At 42.8% G+C, this 25,848-nt stretch overlaps 1 protein-coding gene and 1 long non-coding RNA gene across 5 annotated transcripts; one reads left to right on the top strand and one right to left on the bottom strand.

The window, feature by feature from the left end:
* Positions 1-407: 407 nt before the first annotated feature.
* On the bottom strand, positions 408-25,361 carry LOC142561374 (protein C10). Of its 4 annotated transcripts, none has more exons than XM_075673443.1 (4): positions 25,296-25,361; positions 1,677-1,740; positions 1,408-1,584; positions 408-1,194 (listed from the first exon to the last, which is right to left on the bottom strand). In XM_075673443.1, the coding sequence occupies exons 1-4, from the start codon at positions 25,344-25,346 to the stop codon at positions 1,067-1,069; spliced, it is 420 nt and encodes a 139-aa protein (XP_075529558.1). In that variant the 5' UTR covers positions 25,347-25,361; the 3' UTR covers positions 408-1,066. The 4 variants fall into 4 exon arrangements, with proteins under 4 accessions (XP_075529558.1, XP_075529561.1, XP_075529560.1 ...); XM_075673446.1 differs by lacking the exon at positions 25,296-25,361 and adding an exon at positions 1,995-2,129; XM_075673445.1 differs by lacking the exon at positions 25,296-25,361 and adding an exon at positions 1,849-2,125.
* On the top strand, positions 4,847-8,029 carry LOC142561363 (uncharacterized). Its single transcript, XR_012823789.1, has 2 exons — positions 4,847-4,902; positions 7,863-8,029. It is a non-coding gene; the product is annotated as an uncharacterized LOC142561363 (long non-coding RNA).
* Positions 25,362-25,848: the final 487 nt, after the last annotated feature.

Here is a 25,848-nt window from a genome sequence, read left to right as displayed (position 1 = left end):
CATTAGAGGTTTAAAAATTAATTTACTGAAATTTGCTCTTTTGTATATGTCTACATGTACATGTGTGGGCCCTGTTAGGCCCAGTGATGTTCTGGGCTCTGGTGTATGTAACCATGATGGTCATGCAAGTGAGCCGGTTTTGTCTGCAAAAATGCTGTCCTCATTGTTTTACAGCACTGAAGAGGCATGCTCTCTGAACTGGGATAGCTGCATAGAGGATGTATTAAAGTAAGCTGTATAAGCCACATGTAATAAAGGAAGCTGCAAGGAGCAGCTAGCTCGTGCCAGCTGCTCCTTCCAGCTTGCTTTAACACAACCAGCAGGCACTTGCCACAGCACAGCATTGAGCATGGCGACGCCCACCAGTCTTTATATTTTATAAACATGTTTACCATTCAAACACACAGTTTGTGTCACTGTACGTGTCACTCTTTATTTTAACAAATATGTTATAGCATCTTGAATGGCACACCATACATTAAAAAACATTGTTTTTTTTCAAAAATTTCACCAACTAGAAGAGCTAAATCAACAACATGGTGATTATGTATCATTTACAGTACTTTAAAAATGAAGCGACGTTTAGTGAATGAACCGATGTTTCTTGAACAAACCGTACGCTAGCAGACGCAACGTAGTGCACAGCTCCTTGCGAGTCGCGACATAGGCAGTTGGTTTTAAGGGAGAATTGTTAACGGGTCTCGGTAACTGGCGGCAGAAGCAGAATAATTCAGGTAAGAGCAGGCAGTCTGTTTTGAGACACCCGATCACGCAATGCAGGCAGTCTCATTTATGACTGGTGAACATTGTTTGCTCTAAAAAGAAAAAAAAGGGATAATAAACAGGCTGCCTGGCGGCGTGGCTACATGATAAAACTGAACTTTCATTGCACTAACTTGAATGGCGACTGTAGGCAAACCAGCCCGTATCTTGGAACGCTCCATTTCATTTTCCAATATCGTGCGTCGCACCGAGTGGCCATTGCCAGCGATCCGTGGCACGGCGTCGTCAGCCAATAATGAAACGGCTCGTTAGAAAATACGGTCCCTGCTTTGTAAAAAAGTTATCAGTTGTCAGGCAACGACGGCGGTACCATCGGAGGGATGAAATGTGCTCGGAGCTCCGCATTCAGCCGTGCAATTTCAGGATGCTCCCTTTCCATTTGCTTGATTATTTGGGCGAACTGCAACACACCTAACAGAGAAAAGTAAACAGACGTTATGTCCCACTCGCATTAGAGAACAAATTGCGTTACATTTTATAACAGCTTCCGGGTTAAATGCCTGTATCGAAGCATGCTCAAGGTACGATCAAATGATGCTCAAAGCATTGCAACCGATATTTACGCTTTTGTGCTACAAACAGCTACCTACGGCCTAGCGACGTGTGCCATCATATCTACAGTACCTTCTCCGTCGCGTGTGAAGCCGTAGCTTTCGATGACGGTCATTTCTATTTGTGTTAAAAGTGGGAAAACAATCTGCATGTGCTTGAGCATGTCATTTCCGGCAAGATCCTTTGCATCTTGAAGTCTGGCAAAGTTCTCAGGTTGGTCAAACGCAGCTAGAATGTCTTCCAGGGCACCTGCGTTGCATTGAAGGACAAGAACTTTAGTTCGTGCAAGGTAGCGAAAAGTGTCAGCAAAAGAAAGCTAAAGCTTGGCTTCGCCCAGTTACCTTTTGCTTTCTCAGAGTCAAAGTTCTCTTTGAAGGCAAGGGTCGCCGACATCTTCGCAAGCACCTACACGGCACCAAGTTCCGCGGAGCGCGCAGAGCGGACGGGAGAGAGAGAGAGAGAGAGAAACTTTATTTTAATAAAACTGCTCCACCCCGCAGTAACCAAGCTAACCAAGAAGCGGCGAGCGAACACCGAGAAGACGTACACCCAGTGAAATGTGAAATGAAAGCACAGAAAATAGTGCACAATCTTGCAGTTTACTGTTCGTCCTCCCAGCTCTCCACAAAAAAACTAAACTAATTTAAATGTTAACTAACGTTATGGTGCCATTTGTCAAAGACAGGTAGACTTTAATAGTTAATACATTATGTGCCCATCGCTCGCATTCTTCGGACACGGAGCAGAATCTGCGGTGGAGAAAACCAACAGGAAAATCTTCCTCAATCACTGATATAGTTCGATAGAGTGTCCCGCTGAGGCACCGCGTGAAGAAAAATTGTGCGAGGGCGCCGCGAGCGAATTGCATCGGAGACACGCTCCGCGGAATGTTCAACGTACTTTCGCTGCGGGCGCTGAGACCGATTGCGCATGTACGCTTTTAGAATGGTGCTTTATTTCAAGTGCAAATTTATATTGATACCATTTTGCCACGTATATATATTTGAGACATGGATTCTACAAAACGGCGTCTTCAGTTTTGCTGTCATGAAGTGCGTCGTCTGCTAGCGGACATCAGTTCGTTGCGCGGACGCTGGCGTACGCCCAGTTTTTGTTCCAGAAAGTCGGTACAGTACAATTTGATAACTTTAATTGGTTTGGTGCGCCCATCGCTCTTTGTGGCCGGTACTAAATGGAACTGTAGCCAGGTTAACTGCTGCCTGCAACACTGTTTTCTAAAGTAACACGTTATTTTGTCATATAGAGCCGCTGATCTGCAACATGAAGCTGCGTAAGGAAGTTTTACTAATAGGCCGTGTCTGCTGTGCCCGGGGCACAGCAGACGAAAGGTGCCCGAAATGTCTACGTTCACCTATGACGTCACGTCCGCTATAACCCATGATGTCACATCCGCTCATTTCCATGGCGTCTGTCTACGTAGTGTTCCTGTATATGCTCCCGCAGGGAGCAGAGTTGCGCATACCTTTTCCGGCGCCGCTCGCACCGCTATTGGCCGAGCGCGAAAAATGACGTCAAATGATCCGCGCCGCTGCGAAGCCAACTTTACGGGCGCATCGCCAACTCATGCGAATTTCTCGTTTCCGTCAGTGCCATCGCCATTGCAATCAGCGGACCGTCGATCGTGCGTTGAGAGGAGCAGCTGCGGGTTTCAGGTACGGTATTCGACGATGTGAAGTCAAGGACCTTGGTGAAGTGATACGAAACACATCGTACTGGCAGTTGTATTCCAGTATGACGGGGTGCGGCGCACCACACTGCACAAACCGCACGGAAGTCAGCCATAGGAGTAAATGCTTCAGCCAAGCAAACTAGCTGGAGACACACTGATACTATAGTGAGAGTGTTGTTGCTAACAAGTCTGAGCTTCTTGAGTTTGAATGCACCCTTCAGAGTTTAAAATTGAAATGAATAATATGTACCTCTCTCGTCAACCGCAATTTCTGAAGAGCTAGGACATCGTTGCAGAAAGCACACAAGGGAACAAGGATAAAACGGGTGCTAAGTTGGCATATGCATATTTAGCTCTCGAGCTGTGATAATTGTAATATATTCCTTCTCCGTGTGAAGTTTTGAGAACAGTAAAATTGATTCTAGTCAATTTATTGTCTTGAAGTGCACAGGCTTATTTATTTTGTTAACTAATTGCTGCCATAGAAGCTAAGCCGCAACTGTATGTGTGCTAGCTTGTGAGCATCATGTATCGGCCAGTGAAACAAAAACTTGTCGTTCATTTAAACACGCTAGAAATCTACGTTGTGCTTTGGTGAATGCTGTTTCCTGTGGGCGGGAGTGGAGTGATTGCACTGTTCAATGACGTAAAATTTCCTTGCCTCTGATGCGATAGGTCACAAAGCTTTGTAACCTGGCTTTTTGGCCAAAAGCTGCTTCAGCGATTTCATTGATTGAATACAGTGTCTTCAACTACTGGCTTTTTTCCGAGTGGTAAGAGATCAAGAAAAATGTGTTGTCAGATTACAGTCTGCACTGTGTGAATAATTACTCTGCAAGTTTGCCATCTTGATGTGATTAGTGCAATAAAAATAACCTACTCTTAATAGCTTGTTTGTTGCCTTTCCAGTTTCTTTGAATTCTGCCCCCAAGGTTCCAAGAACCAGCACACTTGGCCTGCTGCCAGCAGCTGTTCATGCATTCCCTTGTATGAAATAAATTTGATCTAGAAGCTCTTGCATCTTGAATCTTTTTCTACTTGCAGATTTGCTGCTACTATATAGCTGATTAGTCTGCGGTATGAATGAATCGTAAAAGCAAGCTTTGCTTAAAATGTGCGCATGTGAACATTTGAAATGCGCTTAAATCTGTGTCTGCACCGCATGTATCGAAAACGTGCAGCTGTTGTGAACGATGGTTAGTGATAAATGACGCTCTGTTAACGGTCACTGACATAACTGCAGGCACGATAGCTCTCTTGGTGACGGTCATTAATCGGCTGGTTTCGGCAGCCAAAATGCGCTAAGTGTTCACCTTACGTGTGTGAAGTTTTAAACACTCTTTAAAACATTTCTTGCTTTCTGACAGTGATAAGACAACTTCATATGCATGCTGAAAATCATTGCACCGCGTTTTGTGGCAACGTACTGCGCGTTTGCGAGCGAACTTTGGAGCTGTTCGAGCCACGGGAGTATTTTATTTTGGGGAATGGAAGGCGGTCCTACCCCCTATTTGTACGTTCATGTGTGTGTCTGTATATGCGTGTTTACATAGGTACATACAAAGTTTCGGTTGGTTGGAAGCCCACCCCCTACGACTGCACGAATGACTCGTTCGAGCGTAGCCTGTATTAATAAGTGCCCTTTGCTAAGCGCCTGCGAGCAATTGGCGCTTGTAGCTCGCGACCACTAGAGAAAAAGGCGGAACACCGCGCGGCATTTGGCTCCTGCGCGCACGAGGAGTGGCTTCGCTGCAGAGCTGGATCACGACGGCGGACCTATGCGCAACTCTGCTCCCTGCGGGAGCATATACAGGAACACTATGTCTACGGAGCCGGCTGCGCCGCGAAGCGGTCCGTATTCCGTGCCCACTTAGAGCGTGAGTAATTCATCTTTCCACGCTATATGCGTGTAATAAAGGATTGGGGCTGTGAGCTGTTTGATGCGTTACCATTAGGTACCTTGTGCGCATATTTTGCCTCATGGCCGCATCAAATTGCAGCCGGCATGTGGAATGGGCTGTGGCATCTTATATGGAGCTGCTCATGTGAGTGGTATTGCCTCCGTCAGGATCGTCAGTGCGTGCACAGAACCTTTCAGTAGTCTGATTCAGGGGAGGGTGCGCGTAAGAACGAGGACGTAAGAAAGCACTGGCATGACGAGCTGTTCCGTCAGATCGCGTTACATCGCGCTTTTTTTCTAAGACCATCTCGCTCTAGCGAGAGGATCTTAGAACAGCATTACTACTGCTTTTTTACAGTGTTGCTGCGGCTCATTTAATCATCACCTGCATTCTTTTAATAATACAAATGGCATCGCTCCGCGGAAGAGCGTCTCTTGAAGTTTCCAAACAAGAGCCAATGCCGCCGTGCCTGCTGCATACACGCTTATACCTTTCCTAACGCAGCTAAGACGCGGCACTAGCTCTGCTACTGCGTGATACAGGGTCACTGTGATAATAAAATTAAAAAGAACAAACGAAATTAATGCAGAAAATGTCAAACGTTGCCAAGTGTGATAAACGGACCTGCCTCGCTAGATGAGTTGAAGAAATCGGCGTCGTGAAGTCAGCTTCGCCGCAGTATACTAGCGTTACGCGGTGAAGCATGTCAGAACTGAAGAGTGACCGCTTTCACCGACATATATAATATGTGTTCCTTAATGATGTACTTGTGGACCTGCCGTCTCCTATTAAATTACGCGCGCCGAGGCGCCTAAGTGTACTGGCCGGCCTTCAGCGCTATTTCGGACGTGGCTGTGATGCTTTGAACCGTTGGCTTGTCGACCTCGTAAGCCAGTTAATGTTTACACGGCCATTTTTTTCTGAACTGTTGATTTCTTCCATAATAGCTACGTAATTTCGTAGTTTCCTGTTCAACTGCTTTGTCATTGTCAATGTCATATTGTATGTCACTGGGAAACCGCCGAACGCAGGGAACTCACTCGCATGCGGGGAACTGCATAACTAGCCACTGGATTAGCGTGCCTCTTGGGAAGCTGCTTTGCATCAAAGGCGAGGTACTCTTGCTATGATTAACCGCAAAACATGTATGTCTATCTGCTTAACATATTTGTATTGCGATGAAGCTAACCTTACGGAACCGAATTTCGCAACGCTTTTTAGACTCCTGCATCTCTACCAGCCACTACCAAACGCTTGTCGGTACGTTTCTTGGCAAAGGTCCAGCTAAATCTCCCCTGTTGGGAGTGGGGGTGGGGGGGGGGGGGGCTCACGTATATGAAAACTGCCAAGGAAAGCAGTTGCCCTGATGAAGGCACGCTCCCCTGTCGAAACATTAGCACCAGCCTGTTCGACCACCGTTATCACCGCAACATATTTGTGTGTTGCGGTGAAGCATGCCGATATTGGGAAATATTTACGTGAATCTGGAATGTACGGTTTCTGTCAGCGACGAACCTAATGTTCTACTCTCAACAAAGCAGATTTTCGCGGCAGGATGCATGATGTCTTGAGAACTTTTGTTGGCTAAAGCCACACATGCCAGGTTAGCTCTTGTCACAATAATACGCTTTACCGCAATACACAAGAGGCCTCGCTGCGGGACACGCCCGCCGTAGTTAGCCAAAACCTTACGTGACCGTTCACTGCAAAACACCTCCTGTATTGCGGTGATTCGTAATAAAGCACATTTGTCAGTTTAGAATGTAAAGACCCTTGCCCTTCGCTTTTGTAATATTATGACTCAGTTTAATGAGAACATGTATTCACTGCTAAAAAACATCCACATTGAAATAGAGATATGAACACTGATGGCAGCCTGTGTGATGTTTTATCCCTTTACTTTTTTGTGTAGCTGTCACGCTGCCATTATTAAATTTTCCTGTACTTTGTAAGGTGCTGACGTGCATAACATTACATCACAAGGAGCCACTGTGTAATTAGTGTTCAAAGACCAGTGTGATGGCTTTTCTCAAGAAAGGTTTGGGTTATGTTGTTGTGAAGGTTTTTTTTTTAGTGAGGTAGCTTTCTGAGAAGAAATCAGATGTCAGGAAATAGACCTCAATGGCACAGTAATCTTGGCTGCCTTTTGCTCAAACGTGCCCTAGACATAATTGAGTAATTTGCACTTGCAACTGGACAGCAGCCTTAGCTTGGGAGACCAGTGATATGGCATATTTTATCAAACTAGGTGACACATAGCATTACCAGTCCGAATAGAGACCTGTTTAAATGTTTGTCACCTTTAACACTTAGATTTTCGACCATGAATTCAGAAAAATCTGTAGCACATTTAGAACCTAGATTTTAAATGCTGTACAAGTTGGCTTCTTGTTCACTGCAGCTGTGCTCGGCTTCTGTCCAAACGGGAGAGCACTTCTGCACAGCTTATTAGGGAACATTCTTAATTACATACCTTCTTTTTATTTATCTCGCCTACAATAACAATCAAATGCTTATAGCACATGAATGTGCTGTGCATGAATCTTAACTTACAATGCCATGTTCAACAGCACAGTGCATGTAGCTTGTGTTCGTTCATTCAAGCTAAGCATTGCTACAGCCTTTAACTGTAGGTACCATAGTATGAGAGCAGAGAAATGGATATGCAAAGACAGTTGGGCACATTGAGACAACATCTTTGTTGTGTGTGAAAAGGTGACAGATACACAATATGGGGAGAATGCATGCACTTTCATATTTTCTCGCGCACAAAAAAAGCCGGAGGAATAAGGTTTCTTCACTGTGCCATAGAAACTATATGTTTGCTCTCAAAGGTAATTCTGATTCATTGAATATGTTCCTGTGCTGTGTTTATTTTCTTGAGTGTGCTTTAGTTTTTGCACGTTAATGTTTCAAACTCGTTTTTATTTTCACAGACTGAACATCCCACGTCTTGGTTTGACTTCCTGGTACAGGATACTTGCACTTAGCATGGAATGATGAAGCAGAGCAGTGTACTTTTATTAAATGTGCAGATTTTAGCAGTATAACAGCCGTTCATTAAAAAAACATGTGTGCTGAAAATAAAGTGTTCTTACCCACATTCCTCGTTGTCTATTTATTTATTAATACTGTCAACCCTCATAGAGGGTCATAACAGCGAGGACAATACAATTACATAAATCAAATATGGACAATGTCAATGTACGTAAAGTTGCTTAACACTTGTCAATTCACAGTGAATAAGATGTTCACTTGAATGCTGTTCAGCACACTTCTGACATTTATCAAAATACGTACAATGAATATCAAGTCGCACATATCACTTGGCACTTCAAAACTAAATCGAAAACTCCCATAAATATGCTTCAGCAGCATTTTCAAAGTCGGTGACATCTTTTAGGCTAACAATAGCGTTTGGCAATTGGTTCCACATTTCTATCGCATCCAGGAAAAATGAGTATCGATATGTATCACTGTTGGTACAGTCCGGCTTTATGACGTAGTCGTGGTTAGTTCGCAGGTATCTTTTGCCTGGAGAATGTAGATATTTGAGCTTATCAATCTAAAGTTGATCCTGCATTATTTGATAAAGCACCTTCAGCCTATATTTTTTCCTACGTACCTCAAGAAGATAGAAGTTGCAACGCTGTAACATAAGCGTGACCGATTCCTTCCTTCGGTATGTCGAACAAATAAAACGTGCCGCCAGACTCTGTATCCTTTCTAACTTCCTCTTAAGCGTCACTTGATGGGGACTCCAAACAACGGCTGAATATTCTAGTATCATCCTAATGAAGGCGGCGCATGCAATAAGTTTTACATTACGCGATGCATGTTCCAGTTTTTTTTCTCAGAAAATATAACTTTTGATAGGCAGTCATGCAGACGTTATCTATATGTTGGTTCCATGTCAATTTTGCTCGTATTCCTGTATTCTCATCAGCAAAACCACTTATATGGGGAACTGATCATGATAAGTGCTCATGAGCATTTTGAAGAACAGCCTTGAACTCTACTCATGCACTGGTAAAATGTATAGATGCAGTGAAATTGAAACAGAAGGCAAAATAGCAAACATGATGCAGTATTTGTCAGACAATTATGTCAGCAATTCTTGCATAAAACAATTTACTTAGAGCATACTAGCACTACAATGTACCCATCTTTCTTGTTAGGCATACATTACCACAAGCTCTTTAAATGTGGTCACAAGAGAGATGCTGGCTTTAATGAGGAACTATAGAGGTTAAAGGCAGCCATGAAAATGTATTAAGAAATAATGCAATGCATAGTTTACTCAGTTCAGAGAGTTTCCAAAGTTGCCATAAGGCCTTGATAGCTGTGGATGAGGGAACAGTTGTAGTCCAATTGGAGTATGAGAAATGAACATTAAGATCGAAACAAGTAACAACTCGTAATGCAATTAAAAAATCTTGCTATACCTTTAAAAAGACAGTGAAATGAAATTAGTGTGACAATTTCCTTTTACTTCATTTAGGTTCAACATACTTATTTTAGTAACACAAAAAAGCAGAGGCGTGAAGCACATAAGATGCTAGTCTGTTTTTATATTCTGCCTTCTCTAAATTCAAAGTTCAGTAATGTTCACTTAGAAAGCTACAGTGAAGCCATTGCGTCTGCCTGTATGGTGCATAACAGCAGCAATCGCCAGCCTAACTGCTTGGGTTTACAGTGCCTTATTTGTATTGTATACCTTTTAAGTGCTGAGCTATTGGAAGATTGATTAAGGTGGCCAACATGCTGAACCAGTAGTTTACTGAGTAAAATACATGGAGAAGGGTGGAAAGATAGGACAGAGCACAGGGGATGTATTCCGTGTCCACCTAGTGGAAATGTCCATTTCATCCGCTGCTGAAGTTCTGATTGGCTGGGCTGGGGTATGCATGAGAAGGAGACATGCTCCCCCAGCTAATTCAGAAGAAGAGGATATGGAAATGTCCACAAGATGAATACTTACAAAGCTATTTAATAAAGTACTTCTGTAACCAACATGCCTGCTATGCCATCCTTGCTTTCAATGTCTGTCTTAGTAAAAGTGTGAAAGAACCAGGTTTGTGCATGAAAAGTCTTCCTGAGGGTGTGTGCCTTGAAGCCCGTAGTGGTAATCACAGGAAACAGGGGTGGATCCAGAGTAGCACCAAAGGGCAAGCCTTCATCGAAACAAATATGGAGGGAAGTGACTGCATGCTCAAACTTGTCAGCTCACAAGTTTGCCAAGACCGAGTGATGTCAGAAGTTGATGAAGCCTACATGGTTAATGTATAACCGCTTAGGCCAAAATTATTTAGATACCTTTTATGAGGACTACGTATTTAGTGGAAATCTCAAAATAATTATGTTAGTGCAGAACACCTTCCACTAGTTGTGACGTCCTTGAAAGAATGAAAATGTTTGAGTTGTACTTGTGTGGTGCATGAAGTTACTTTAAAAAAAAAACTCAGCAATGGAAACAAAATGCAAAGAGTAGTATTCGAAATAAATTGCCACCTCTTTAGGGCTAGATGAATTCAAATAATAATAATAATAATAAGCAAATGAAGATCGGGCATACAAGATAGATGCTTCGGCTCCCACTTGAAAGCCTTGTTCGCAAAGATTGTGAACAAAGCTCCAGTTGAACCAGTTCTTATTCTTCATTTTTATGGTTAGCATCTAATTTTAAACTACTTACCGTGCCTCTTTTGACCAAACCAGACAGGCTGCCGTCAAACTCTTCACTGCTTCAATGCAAATAGTTGGAGGTTGGCAAACACATTTTTCTAATAGGAATAGTAGGTAATGAATAGTCAAACACTGATGCATACAGTTACAGCAGGCATATTTATCTTGGAATTAAGCACCATGCTTATACTGTCTAGTAAAAAAAGGACAGCTATCAAGGAAGATTAGGATTATTTTTAAGCGAAAGCAATGATACGTCATATACTTGAAGCAGATGTAGTGCTTCTCAAGAATCACGTCCAAACTGCAAACACTAAAACATTAAGCTGGTATATTCAAAAAGACAAGTACATGTTTTGCTCGCCAAGTGACTTATAATGTGCTCAATTATGTAAAGTGTGCTATTATATGATTAATGTAATTTGCTAATGTAAAGAAAGAACAAGCCAAGATCTCTTGCTTCATATATATGCGCTGAATCAAGAAAGTAATTAAGGAAGAAGAACACCAGAAATAAACACAAATATTTGTGTGCTTTCTGGCATAAAATAATTCTCATGTAAGTCACATAACATGCTTTCCAAAGCATCCCCTACCTTAACTTACAGCTGCATCACATGAAGGCACTTTCTAAGAACACACATGCTTCATGATCATTCACTGTGTTAGTGACTCCCACTGAAGTATAGGCTGAGAACATATCTGGGCATTACATTCAATAGCTGATGTAAAGTGAAAAGACTGCTGCTTGTAGGTATGAATGAACCAAGTGAATAAGAAATATAAGTTCTCAAACTTCTAGTAGTAAGTGTGGCAGCACTTAAGAAGAACATATTGCAACTAAATATTGCAACACATGATGAAATAACTGAAATAGCTAGGGAGAGTTTAATAGACCAATAAACAGGAAACTGCAAATTCCCAACATTTCTGAATACTTTTCTTCACATGTACTCACCTCATAAGTATGACTTCCCTTAATGCTCGAACCTCTGCCTTAATTTCATAATTCCCCATTCTCGCTGCTTCGCTCATGCTGATTGACATCTAGGACAAAGGTTGGCAAAAGTAGCTGAGCATGTGCATATGTTGTGAGGCAAGCTGCCCACATCTGGTAGCCGCATGCCAATTTCTCAGAGTAGATGAAAGGGAAGCCTTGAGGGTAAACCATAGAGAAGACGGATATAACTGAAAACACCAACATGGAAAATTTGGACAGCCCACAGAATCAGCAGAATTGACATAGTTTGGAAAAACTGAAAAGATGCATTATGATATTTGTTACACAGGTTCCAGTCAAGTTGAAGATTTTCACTGTCTAATAAACTTATAAGACAATACATGACCATCAATACTGTATGGAACCTAAACAATTTTAATAATGTCATCTAGAAGTCAGGATGGAGAAGTGACTGAATTGAGGATGCTAAAATGGATAAGGTGGAGGCATATTGTGACATTCAACATACAACACACACATTCAACATTCAACACACACTTAAGTTGGCAAAGATTGGACTCAATGTTCAAGAAGAAATTGACTAAGATAATTGATTGGTATACATACATGAGAGAGCAGCAACAATACAGCAGAGATAACTGTCATGCAAGAGGAAAGGACGTCAGTCTAAAAATTAACATTTGATCAGAAGAATGGTTATGCATGGGCTCAGGCTCATGTACAATTCTGTATGGTACGCATGATGTCAGAGCTGCATCGCATAAGGAACTGTGGCCTCACATGCCTCGATTATGAAATGATGTGGGCCAAGAGTGGAACAAGGATAGCATCAAGAGGGGGCCTCCTCCAAAAGGAGAACGGTAGGGAAACGGGGCGAGAGAGATTTTCTACGCAACAGATACAGAGTTATATGAGTCATAGTCATAGAAACCATGACCCAAGGAGCTGAACAACAAGGTACATAAATTCAAATCTCTATACAGTTAAGCCTCAGTATAACGAAATTCTCGATATTTCTCGAAGTATTTAACTTTTCATAACCTCTTCTCCATAGCACACCATGCATTTAGAGCCTCAATATAAAGAAGTGTGCTTAATTGTGTGCAATTTCAATATAACGAAATTTCGCTTCTGCCGCAGAGGAGTGCCAAGACAATCAATGGTAACTTCCGCGGACGCAGATAGTCAAATGATTGAATTACAAGCGGCTGCTTGCAAACGCACCTCTCAAACTGCGTGCAGCGCGACAAGAACAACATCTTGGAGTCGCATCATGTTCCGTATAAATTAAGTCCAAGTGCGATCAGATCCTATCGCGCCCCGCGCACTGGTGCTTTAGGTGGGAGTGAAAGAGTGCGAGGGTGAGACAAGAAAGATGGTGGCTTCGTAAGTGCGGCCTTCCCACGCGAGCAATGGCAAAAAGTGGGGAAGGAAAGCGAGCTCGCGGAAACGCGATCAAGCGCGCGCGAGGGGGCGGAGTGGGGGGGTAAGTTGGCGCGCGTCTCGGCCATGACTGCACGTGGCTGAGCGCATATGCACCCGCGCACCCTGCTCTAGAGGTATATCTGCTGCATGTGGAAAGAGCGGGCATGCCAAGACGGCGTGGCATCATGTAAGCTGTTTTCCAGCACGTTTAGTATTGAAGGAATGGCGCAATCTCGAGTTTTGATGACCCGTTGGAACGAGAAGCAGACGAAGCATTCGCTCCCAGCTGCTGGCGCTTTTCATGATAGCGTCGTCGCAGTGCGACCGGGCGACGCTTTGGGGGCGGAGTGCACGCGAAAGCATATGGCATCACTTAATTCGTACGTACCGCTGATGTGAAGATATCAACGTGGCATGAAACCGTATCATTCATCGCTGACTCCTATATTCGTCAAAATAAAATGTTTTCTCATTCAAACTTGCTTTTTTTATTGCCCAATAATTCGGAAAATTGCATGGCCCCTTTTCGTGCAACAAAAATCGATCGGCGACTGTACTCATTTGCATAACAGATCGAATTTCAATACAAGGAAATTTCTATATAACGAAGCGAATTGCCGATTTTGCCTACCTTGTTACATCAAAGTTGAAGTGTATAACGAAATTACCTGTTCTCTACACGGGGGCGGCAATGTGGGCTTGTTCGTAGATCATCATGGAACAGCATGTAGTGTAGCGCAACAAAAACAAGAACACAAGAAGAAATGAAACACAGTCACAAGCGCCTAATTATGTCTGTGTTTTGCTTTTTCTTGTGTCCTTGTTTTCGTTGCATTACACTACATGACATTGAATACTTTCACTGTCACATTCACGAGCACTGAAAACCTAGAATCAACTAATATCTTGCCTGATTTGCCATAATTAAAAAAAAATGTGGGTATAGTAGGTCTAATTGAGTTCTGGTGATTTTAGTATCACTGACATATATAGCTTTTAAGAATGTTTAATCGTTTCTTCTGTTAAGGCAGAGTACATGCTCAACTTCTACAATAAGTGTGAATGTAGGCAAAAACGACATTTTTGGCTCTTGCATCAATTTTATGGCATGTTGCGTGATCTAATCAAGTGGTTTCAATTTGACGAAGTTCTCGATTTAACAAAATAAACCTCACATCCCAATAAAATTTATTAACTAGACTTACTGTACTTTATAACCAAAGTACTGTATAATTATAAGCAGCTACAGCCGCCATGAGTGGCGAGCAGAATTGAAATGAAATTGCTTTAGTCGAAACATGCCGAGCGCTGCTGCTAAAGTATGCGCCACATGCATTGGGCAACTGCGGGAACCGCGGTACCACACGCAGTTATTCAAAGCAGCACATAAAAGTGGCGAGGACTCAAATTGGTTAGTAAATGCATTCAGAACCAGTCTTTCGATTACTCAATTGATATATCAGCCACACACTCGCATAGCACGGCCACGTGGCAAACGCGGCCTTGCGGACGCTTCACTATGCACGGATCGGCTGGTTGCAATATTGGGGCACTCTATGGGTGCATGTTTAAAGCACAGCGTTTTTTGCCTATCGCGTGATCGTTGCAGGTGCTCCATGGCTGAGTGTATTGCATGGTACAGAATTGGCCCCAGTACCAAAAGTACACAGGTAGGGTGGTCCGTGTAGACGAAGCATGAACACGAGCTCAACATAACCTCGTCGTCATTATTCTGTAGCGATTATTTATGCAAAAGCGTCAAATGGCCCATTGAGCAAAAAAGCCGGCGTCTGTCGTCTCAGTGAAACAGCACCTCAAATCCCATTGGCTGCGACCACGTCACGAGCGCACCTCGACGAAACAGAGCGGGTGAAAGGGTACACCTGCTGTCGCTATAGTGCACCAGGTGTTGCGTGAGGGGAGAGGGCGTCGCCGCGACGCCACGTCATCCTTGCTCTCGCAAGCCGCCGCCCGGTCCGTATCTCCCCCCTCCACTGGGCTTAACTGCTGCGCGTGCCTGCCGGCCTTGGTGGCCACTGCTGTTTCCTGGTCTCTGGTCATGCAGCACGTCGGTGGCATGCGGTGTTGGCATCGCAGGCTGCTGCTGCTTGCTAGCTCGGGCCCAATGTAGCTCTAGGGTGCATCACTTGCAGCGTAAAACTCGAAGGGCTGCTCAGCGGCGTTCAATTGGGCATTAATGCTTTCGCAATCACAACTCAGATAAGACATGCTTAGCTGTCCTCATATGTTTTTCTTTAGTTGCCAAGTGGACGCATCATTGTTCACCATTCACAGTCTTCAATCTGTCGTCATCATTGCATTGTCATTTCAAATCAGTTGTAATATCACGCCGTCTGATGCTGCCGCCTTCACACTGTGTAGTAAATACGCAGTCATTGCCATGCATGCACTCATCATCCCAAAGTCGTTATGCCTCAATCGTGATGACTCTAGAATTGTCATTCCATCGTCGATCATGCCATTGTTGTCACCGCATCAGCATCATACTGTTGTCGGCATTCGACAGATGCATTACACAGATTAGCATTACCTTTTCAGCTTCTAGAACAGAATGCACGTGGTGATCTACTGCAGTAATATTATGAGAGACACTTGGGCGGAACAATTGCTGGCCTCAATTGCCAAGCCTCCCTGTAACATCATTTATTTCAATCTCCATAATAATCCTAAATTGTGTCACAAAACTTCTACAACAAATGTCAACATGGTTTCCATAAGACCTTGTCTCTCATGAAAAACACAACTATATTGTCATGTTCACTAACTTGATCTCCTCCATTGAACTTAGTTCTTGCGTTGAATGGATGCTTTTAACGTTTTAAATTCTGCTACTTTGTGCCACAGCCTCCTCCTCCTGAATAAGCTAACTTAATATTGATCCACATGCAATTACTAAAATTCACTGAATGCTTTCTTCATGACTAAACACAATTTGTATGTTAACAACTCCAATTCACAAACCTGTATTTTGTCACTTCTGGCATGCCACAATGCTGAGTGTTTAGGCCCTTGATTTTTCTCATTTTAGATCTCGCAAGGAACTTAACGTAGAAAACTAAACTTTCTGTTGATGACTGTGTGTTTTGTCGTGAAACAACCAAACTCTGGCAGGTCCGTTTCTGTTCAAACAGACTAAACAAATGGCCCACTGAGTAAAAAAGGCAGCGTCTGTCGTCTCAGCGAAATGGAACCTCAAATCCCATTGGTTGTGACCACATTGCGAGCGTGCCTCTACGGAGCAGAGCGGGTGAAAGGGTACATCTGCCGTTGCTCTAGCGCGCCAGGTGTTGCATGAGGGGAGAGGGCGCTGCCGCAATGCTACGTCATCCTTGCTCTCGCAAGCCGGCGCCCAGTCCATATCACCCTCCCCCCGCCCTCTGGGCTTAGCTGCTGCACGTGCCCAGTGGGGCAATGTCTCCACTAATGTCTCTCCGGAGTGCCATCACTAGTTAAAAACCTAACATCAGTACCCTAGCAAAAAAAAACTGATAGAAATTTCTATAGTCTCTTAGGAATATGTATAGGTTGTACGGGTCCTTCTAAGAGTGACATATATTCCTACCTGACCCATAGAACTCTTTACCAGACTGGCAGGCAGCAGATAGACCTCACTGTGCTGCCTACAAGACCAAATAGCATGATGTACGTATCAGTCTTTTAAACCCAGATAGAGATCATCATATGACATACAGAAATCTGATTGAGGCACTGATAAAGCATGTTAGAAATAGCACACATGCAGGTGCCCACACGCCTGAAGAGACGTTTTTAAAATGAACTGAATATACAACCCTGAATGCATTGCCTGCCACGTGAACCGATTAACAAACACAGTTGGGATATTGGAGTATCAAATAAAAATGAAGTGTGTAAACTGTGCAATTATCAAAACTTTTTACAGCTTGTATGCCGATATATTATCCTAAACATGTTTCAACTTAAATTAAAGCACACATTTTCAAAGCACAGCAGCGTTACTTAGCCTGTGAAACTACATTGGGGAAGTTGCATGAGAAAAGTATCAGTCAATCTTTGTAGCAGGTGTGCTCCAGTTCTTTTAATACAAAATTACATTTACAGATTTCGCAAGACGGATGTGCAACATTTAATGCATATCCAAAACAGGATTACTGTCATCATCATCATCATTATATTTATGCCCACTGCAGGACGAAAGCCTCTCCCTGAAATCTCTAATTACCCCTGTCCTGCGCCAACCGATTCCAACTAGCACCAGCAAATTTCCTAATTTTGGCGCACCACCTAGTCTTCTGCCATCCTCTACTGCACTTCCCTTCTCTTGGTACCCATTCTGTCACCCTAATGGTCCAACGGTTATCTAATCTGCGCATTACATGACCTGCCCAGCGCCATTTTTTTCTCTTAAGGTCTATTAGAATATCATCTATACCTGTTTGCTATTTTGTCCAAACTGCTCTCTTTCTGTCTCTTAAAGTTATACTTAGCATTCTTCGTTCCATCCCTCTTTGCACAGCCCTTAACTTGTTCTCAAGCTTCTTTGTCAGTCTCCAAGTCTCTGCGCCATATGTCAGCACCCATAAAATGCACTGATTGTATACTTTCCTTTTCAATGATAATGGTAAGCTCCCAGTCAGGAGCTCACAATGTCTGCCGTATGCGATCCAGCCCATTTTTATTCTTCTGTGAATTTCCTTCTCATGGCCAGGGTTTCCTGTGATTAGTTGACCTGGGTAGACGTACACCTTCACAGGCTCTAGAGGCTGACTAGTGATCTTGAACTCTTTTTCCTTTGCCCGGTTATTTATCATTATCTTTGTCTTCTGCATATTAATCTTCAGCCCCACTCTTACAATCTCCCTGTTAAGGTCCTCAATCATTTGTTGTAACTCATCCGCAGTGTTCCTGAATAGAACAATGTCATCGGCAAACCATTGCTGAGGTGTTCGCTGTCGATCCCTAGTCCTAAACCTTCCCAGTTTAATAGCTTGAATACTTCTTCCAAGCACGCAGTGAATAGCACTGCAGAGGTTGTGTCTACTTCTCTGACTCCTTTCTTCATAGGTATCTTCCTACTGTTGTAATAAAGTTTATTTACAAAAGCAAAACAAAGCACTTTCAAGACTGTGGATACTAACTGTAGCTCTAACATGTTCGGCTGAGTTTGTGAATGCCATAAATTAGACACTACCAACGTGATTTCATTAAAGCTACTTTCTGGGCTAGTTTGTGCATACTTGATTTGAAAATTATAACAACCCTAATGCATCCATCCACAAAGGAACAAGGACAAGACACAAGCAACATGACTACAAACATGACTAGGGTTTATTTTACACTCCACTATCTAAAGAATAAGCAAGCAACTTTAGCCACATTTAAACAAACACATAAGAGGAAGAACACAGACTGAAGTACCAACTTCACCATGCCCATTTGTGCTCACAGATGCTGTATAGAACACCAGGTCTAATTGGCATATGCTTTTATAATATTACAACTTCATATGAAGCTATTTTCTCTAGACTATGCATTTTTGCATTCACCCCAAAAGTGTTGTGATATGTGACAGAACACAAGTGAGCTTGTCCAAAAAGAACAAACTGGCATGGCACACTGACAGGAAGCAAGGAAACAGGACAAGCATCGCTATTGGTACAAGATCTACAGCAGTATATCAGAACATGACAATACAGCAATATTATTTAAGCAAAAGTGAGTACAGATCTGAGAACTTATTCAAGTAAGAACATGGATTTACCATTTTTAAAACCACATAATCATGAACAAAAACAGCTAAACATCAGTGCACATATTGCAAAATTAGAAGACACAATTCTTCACTAGGTGCTAGTTCAACCACCACATGTCGAAATGTGTAAAAGTAGTTTAACCTGTGTAGCCTTCAGCATGCGAAAGCAAAGAAGACTATCAGAACAGGCTTCATATATAGTGTTTGGACTAGTCTTTGATTCAAACCGTAATACACTGTTAAAATAAAACTTCAGAGCTTGCTTGTTTCATTCAGAAAAAAGATAGTGTCTTAGTCATGCTGCCACAGTTAACGGATAAACTTGCACCAGCTACATTGAGTCATAGGAGTAAATAAAGTGAGGCAGACAGATGCATGGTGTGAAAATGATGCTGTTGTATCAAGTAGCATAACTGCTCACTAACATTCAGCTGCTTTCCATGCCTCTGCATACAGACTGAGAAGCTTTACCTCTTTACCGTCTGCTAGTGAAGCACTGTTTGTTCACTGTGATCACCCACTCAAGGCAGTCACGTGGTTAAGTAGGGCCCTTCACTACATGTAAGGACACCGACCCGAAACTGTGCATAAGTCCTGTAAAATATTGTCATTTTTTGGCTACTGCAGCTGTTCTTCAGCAGCTGCATCACTACTGCCAACATGCGGACCATGCAATTCCCCAAGCACTTAATCAACAAGAGTACAATAATGAAGAGTGGCAAATTGGTCTAGCTGGTTCATTAGGAAAACAAGAAGCTAACGCAAGAAAAAATAAACACTCTAGAATTTTGATGGCTCTGGCTTGGTTAATATATTCAAACATCAAAAAGCTGATTATTACAGAACGCCATAAAGTGTGGTGCACTGTTACCAACTGATTTTTTTAAAGCTATAACCTGTTATTACCAGACATTCATGTACCATGGCTGAAGACACTGTTCATTGTTGCCATGTCTTGAGCATGGGAATTAGTCTCTTTCATAAAGGTTTCATATTGTCTATTCAAAAATATTGTTGTCTATTTCTATAAACACATAAAGGCGCATAACTTCGCTGGGTGTTAAGTAAACTAGTGGCTCCTCTCTTCTGACGCAGACTGAAAGGTGCTTTGCATGGAGAATTTCAACAGGAAATAGTTTCTTGCATTTCAGAATTATACAAGAATTCGCTCCAGTAAGAATTCTACAAATGAGAGAAAACGCACCCGAGAAGCTGACAAATGCACTGTTTTTAGTCTTTATAGTTCAAGTGTACTGGAGAGAGTGGAATGTTTGTTGGTTGATGACCATTGGCTAATATTCAGTGACACTTGTTGAGTCACAGCCACGGTTGTGGACTACAGCCTGTTTTTCACTTTCATCCAAGTTCAGGCACAGCTTTCCAGTGCCTAACAAAACTGTCTGCTGACCAGCTCTCCTCTCCTGTACACCAAAAAAACTCACTGCTTCTGGTGAAAGATTTAAACTAGCTTTAGCTGCCTGTAACTTTCGAGCAAGTACATAACATTCCAATATTTATAAAGGAACATCATTAGCTCCGCTGACCAATTTCACAAGAAGTTCATTTCCGCCTTCAAATACAAATGAAGAATACGACCAATGAGGTCCTAGTTTAGCCGCACTTTTAGGAAGATGCAGGATTTGGTGTACATTGTATGTCATTGCACCCAATCCAAACAAAGACTGTGCTCTCACAACAAACTCCGAGAGAAGATCAGATGATCTCATTATGGTCATCTGAAGTGACGGTGTCTAGTAGAAGTATATAGACACCCTCCACAAGCAAACTGGAATGTCTGACATACTTATCTGGCAAAAAGCCATGAAGACATGGTAATGAATAATGAAGAACCCACCACTTCCATTCACTAGCTTTCCAGATTGTGAAGTCTAATAATCTTTGTGGTGTACGTGTGAACCAATTCGGTGGCTTGATTGCCAATAACCTCCTGTTTAAAGAGGCAAACTTTGTTGTGAACCAATCTAAACATCTTTTCTCTTTTAAATGTGATCACATTTTTATTCTTTTTAAGCTGTTTGTATGGTGTATATTTGTTCCAACAATCTTTCCTTTCTGAATCCTGGGCTTCGCACACAACTGGAAGTTGCACCACAATAATGTGCTGGCCCACAGTGCCTTCATCGTCACCAACTACCTGGTTAATGCAGTGGGGCCAATGATCCCCCAGCCCTCGTACAGCCCGGGCTTGGCTCCCACCCAACTTTTTTCTGTTTCCATGCCTCAAAACACCCCTGAAAGGCAATCATTTTGGGACAGCGGACGTGATTAAAGCAGCTAGCACCACAGCATTAAAGGCCAATCCGGAGGAGGACTACCACAACGCATTCAAGAGGTGGAAGTCTCGCTGGAGCCGATGTATTGACGCAAAAGGAGAGTATTTTGAAGGTTTTAAAACTTTTTGTAACAACAAATTCAATAAATGATTTTTAATCGCCTTACTGACATTACTCTCAGGACAGACCCTGTACATGCACCTTGAAGGTATGTATGTGGAAAGCATTTCAACCTCTGCTTGCTTTTCTGGCGTGGAATAAAACGGCCTTTTGTCTCTAAACCACGTACTTTTAAACTATTCCGTTTGGTTCATTTTTCTAACTTCTGCAGAGTTGCATTCACAACTTTCATAGTTAACCGGCTCCGTTTTCATTCTTGCTTCCTAAAATATGCCCTCCTGTCATGCATAATTTGGAAGGCCTTCTGTTAGCAATGGGTATTGTATTTCAAGACTATCAGTGCAATGTTGCATGAAGAAACCTATTCTTGGAGTGAATTATTGTTCAGCTTGATATCATGATACTGCTGCATGGTTGTTATTTAACTCTGCAAGAGAATGGTCCTGCCATCCTACCAAGAGTGCATTTCATGGGTATTACTCTCTTTCTTTTGACATTAGTTTATGAGGCTCACAGATATGTATCTGTGACAACAATAACACCTGACATCTAATTTTGTGCAACATGCACTACATTTAATCAGATAAAAGTTGCATGTTTTGTCTCTTGGACCAGTCTGCTCAGCGGTAGGAGGTCGAGACCACAAATGAGAATGGCTGGCCAAGATCTGTGGTGTATGTCCCGTGTTATGCATCTGACAAGATTTCATGGTGGCAAGAAGACATGTCAGACATGATGTGATCTTTCTAATTATTGTGCACAGAGTTATCAGCATGATAATATCCTTAATGCTATAAAGAGTACCTCCAGCAAGCAGTCTATATGCTTATGCCTTTTTGTTGCTTATGGCAACAAAATCCAACATCCTTTGAAACATGCTCACTTGCTGTCTGATGCACAAAATGAAGAACGCTGCCTTCTCTAAATTTATTAGCAACAAGAAAGCCACTCTGGAAGCAATTATATACATACACAGCAACACACACTAAAACCTACAAATGGGAGAAAAAACACAAACTAAGCTAACAATAAAAGAAACCAGACACCCAACAAGTGTTACATGTTACTCATGTAGGCACATTCAACCTGAGTTAGAGAGATAGATGGTCGACACCCGCACTCCTGTGCATGAATCTGGATATATTAAACCTCAGCTACTCTTTCTGTATCATAACTATCCCCATGTTTGTGAAATCTGGTGTACAACAAGAACAATGATGGCTCGACAGGTGGTTCACCTTTCAATGAGTTCTATAAGGAGGATGCATCAAGTCTTCCAGCCAATGTACACATTACCACATGAAAGCAGCAGCTTACAAAGAGCACAATACCATACAGCACAAATTATATATTTGCCACGTGTTATTAAACTTACATCATTAAAGTACATTAGAATTGGTGCTAAGGCTGGTGCACAATATAGGAATATACTTTAAACAATCATAAATAATGCAGGAGCTTGGAATATGATTGACTATTCTCGGAACTGCTTTGATAATACAAAAGTCAAGGCTTTGTTTTTGGCATCACCCACTCCAAGCATCGCCCACTCCAATTCGTTTCCTCTCTTTTTCCAATTGAAGCATTGGCAAGGTTTGTGCCATGCGCTTCGACCGTGATTTTTCCTTGTTCGCGCACGGCCATGACCATAATACAAGAAAATCGCCCCACTAACGCAGTGGTCCCTGCCTACGTTTTCATATACTTTACCGCAATACATTACGTATGCTTCACCGCATAACATGACTGTATTGCGGCAAAGCTGATTTTATGGAACTGACATTATGTAACGGTCCTTTTGTCCTTCTGCTGCTCGCATGAGCATAAGCTCGAAAAACCACAAAATAAAGACTTGGCTTGCTGCTGGTTGATTTCTAGCTAACATTTCGAGACGTCTACGTTGTTTACAAAAAATCGGTGAAGTTTCTCGCGCTCGGACGCGCTTCAAAAGGCAGCGTCACCACCTATAATTAAGGCAGTCATAAGCGGCAACGAAATCCACACAAGGTACATCAACTTCCACAAAGTTACTGGGCAACGCCATCAATAACTGGCACACGGGCCACCCAGGAGCTGGCAAACGCTGCGATGACATCCACACAAACCACGTCGCTTTCCACAAAGCTATTGGGCAACACGATCAGTCACAGGCACAGGTGAAGTCCGCAAAACACTACATGGGCAGAACTACTACGGACATTCCCAATCACTTCGCCACAAGCTCTCACATTTTACGACATCAAACAGCTACAATCACTTCTCCACAGCCACGGACACAGGCGAAGACTGCACGGGCAGAACGGAAGCACCGATTCAGGGCTCGATCGTCGCGTTCATCGCTTTAGCGCCACCTATTTAAAAATAATATACGGAGCCAAGCCAAACCATTATTCAGCGTCTATTTGGGTGAACCTAACGCTTTCGGGCCCTAAGCGTTCGTACGACCAGGGCACTATAACGCTTACCCCCCCCCCTTTCCACTCCTGCGACCTGGTCGCAGGAACGGCGGCCTTACTAATATCAGAGTCATGGAAGGACTCTGCTAATATCGTGTCTCTTCACACCCGCTTCTTGTTGGTGGAATATATTAAAGAACAGGAACAATAATTGAAGGAAAGAACATTATGATGAAATAAACCAGCTTTGCTAATCGCGTGGCGCGAAGAGGATAACAGATGAATAAAGCACTTCACAGTAAATAAAATGGTACAAATTCAGGACATATTCAGGACATGCTTGTAATAGATAAGTTATCAGATAGTGTAAATGCACTAACTGAAAAAGTGAAAGATACCGACCGGACTATCGTGTTTGCTGTAACAAACACAGCACCACCTATATATACCTTTCAGTGTACAGGGTCCTGAATATTTGGCTGCGCGTGTTAAAAAAAAAAAAAAAGATTTTGCGCTCGCCGCTGCACTGTTCTTGCTCAAAATTTGCAGAACCATCATATTTCGGCGTCGACTTCGTTTAGTATAACACTTGGCACAGTTAATTGCCTGGTTTCTAAGAAAAAAGTGCAAGTTTGCCTGCGCTTATGGATATGCGAGCTGCTGACGCGACGGCGCAAGCTAAACTTCTGTCGCTACCTGTCGTCATCTGCGGAAAGCGGCGTTTCAGGGAGCAGGGAGCAGTGCAGGGAGGGCAGTTGCCTGTTCCAGGAGCGGGCTAGAGCCAAAGTTTTTAGATTGGCTTAGATTAGCTTCAGTTGGCAAAGAGCGCGGCAGCGCTTATACTCGGACTCACGAAAAAAGGAGAGAGAGAGAGAGAGAGGCTGCAGTTAGTGATAGCCAAGTATCCGACAATTACACGAAGGAAGATTACACCAGATAGAGGACTCAGGCTGTGAAATGGTATGTACGCACATACCTACATAGGTAGCTGTAGATAGCCCCCGCAAAGTCCGCGAGTTGCCCTAAGAATGCTAACGCATTAAACAGTTAGGAGCCTTCTAAGTGCTGAAACTGTCGGGGCACCTCAATACGTATAAATATTTCGAAGCAGATATAGTGACAGTGTAAGGCAGGAGTACAGTGAAGTAGTCACTCACGTGTTTAGCCTTCAGTTGTATCCCCCGAGATAAATACAGCCAATACAAACGGTTTCCGAGCTGCCAATGAAGCAGGTACGAACAGCGCCAAATGTTGACTTGTTTTCGAAGCGGTAAATGCCCGAGAATTACGGTTCCAGGCATACACGTTTTACAGCGATGCTGGTGGTCGATGTCCGTCCGTCCATGCGCCGCGTAGGCACGAAAACATTTTCGTCTCCAGTTTCTCGTTAATGCTCTGTAGCTCTCAATCTAATGTAGGTATCTTGAGAAAAAAATGATACTGAAATAAGCCGCTAAGACGACTCTATCATTACGCGGAGTTTAATTTACTTGTCATAATTAGGTAGTTCACAGTGAAGTTGTAAAGTTGTAAACGTTACACAGAATTCCAGTCTGCTGTCAATACATGGCCGTCTACGGAGGGAGGAGTATACTCCCTCCGTAGTCGGCCATGTATGGTTACAGAAAACGGCTGTAACTCTTGTTTTATCAAAACTATCAAAAACATTATATCAAAATTAGCCACTCAGGCGACTCTAACTTTACGCCGAGTTTCATCTAACTTTTCGTACTTACGTCGTTCACAGTGAAGTTGTAAATATTGTGGAATTCCCGTCTGCTGTCCATACATAGGCTTCTATATATACGGAAGGGAAACGGACAGCCCCATGTTTGTCCGCTAGAATAAAACTTGAGTCATTCCAACTTTCATTCAGCTAACTAACTAGGAAGTATGCTCAATCGCAAATCACAAACGAACGTGTTTTGTTTCGTGCACTATTTTGACTGCGCCCCGGCCAACGCATATCGTCGCGCACGTCGAGGCTCGATTTAGCTGCCGCCTGCGTCTTGTATACTACGCACTGTTACCACTAGTGGGCATTGTGTGTTCTGGTTACGTCATAGTCGCCTAGGCAACCTTCTAATAATAATAATAATAATAATAATAATAATAATAATAATAATAATAATAATAATAATACCTATATATAGATGCGTCGATTGAGGTAAAACACACCACAGCTTCGCTGCTCGTCCTTCTTCACAGAGTGGAAGGGCTGATGAACTTTTTGTTATTGTTAACAGAATTTTATAAAACTCGCCCGTGGCATCTAGCTCTATTTTACTT

The sequence above is a fragment of the Dermacentor variabilis genome, chromosome 1 (genome assembly GCF_050947875.1).
Source record: "Dermacentor variabilis isolate Ectoservices chromosome 1, ASM5094787v1, whole genome shotgun sequence".
Taxonomy (NCBI): Eukaryota; Metazoa; Arthropoda; class Arachnida; order Ixodida; family Ixodidae; genus Dermacentor; species Dermacentor variabilis.
Note: the sequence above shows the minus strand (reverse complement) of the source record. Positions and strands in the feature narration are given on the sequence as shown.

What these genes read in the sequence shown, in the direction of transcription:
- LOC142561374 (XM_075673443.1), bottom strand. Translation starts at nt 25,346, where the DNA reads ATGGACAGCAGACGGGAATTCCACAATATTTACAACTTCACTGTGAAC. An exon ending in ACAACTTCACTGTGAACGAC is followed by an intron (nt 1,741 to 25,295) that starts GTAAGTACGAAA and finishes GGTGCCGTGTAG; the next exon opens with GTGCTTGCGAAGATGTCGGC. An exon ending in TGACTCTGAGAAAGCAAAAG is followed by an intron (nt 1,585 to 1,676) that starts GTAACTGGGCGA and finishes AATGCAACGCAG; the next exon opens with GTGCCCTGGAAGACATTCTA.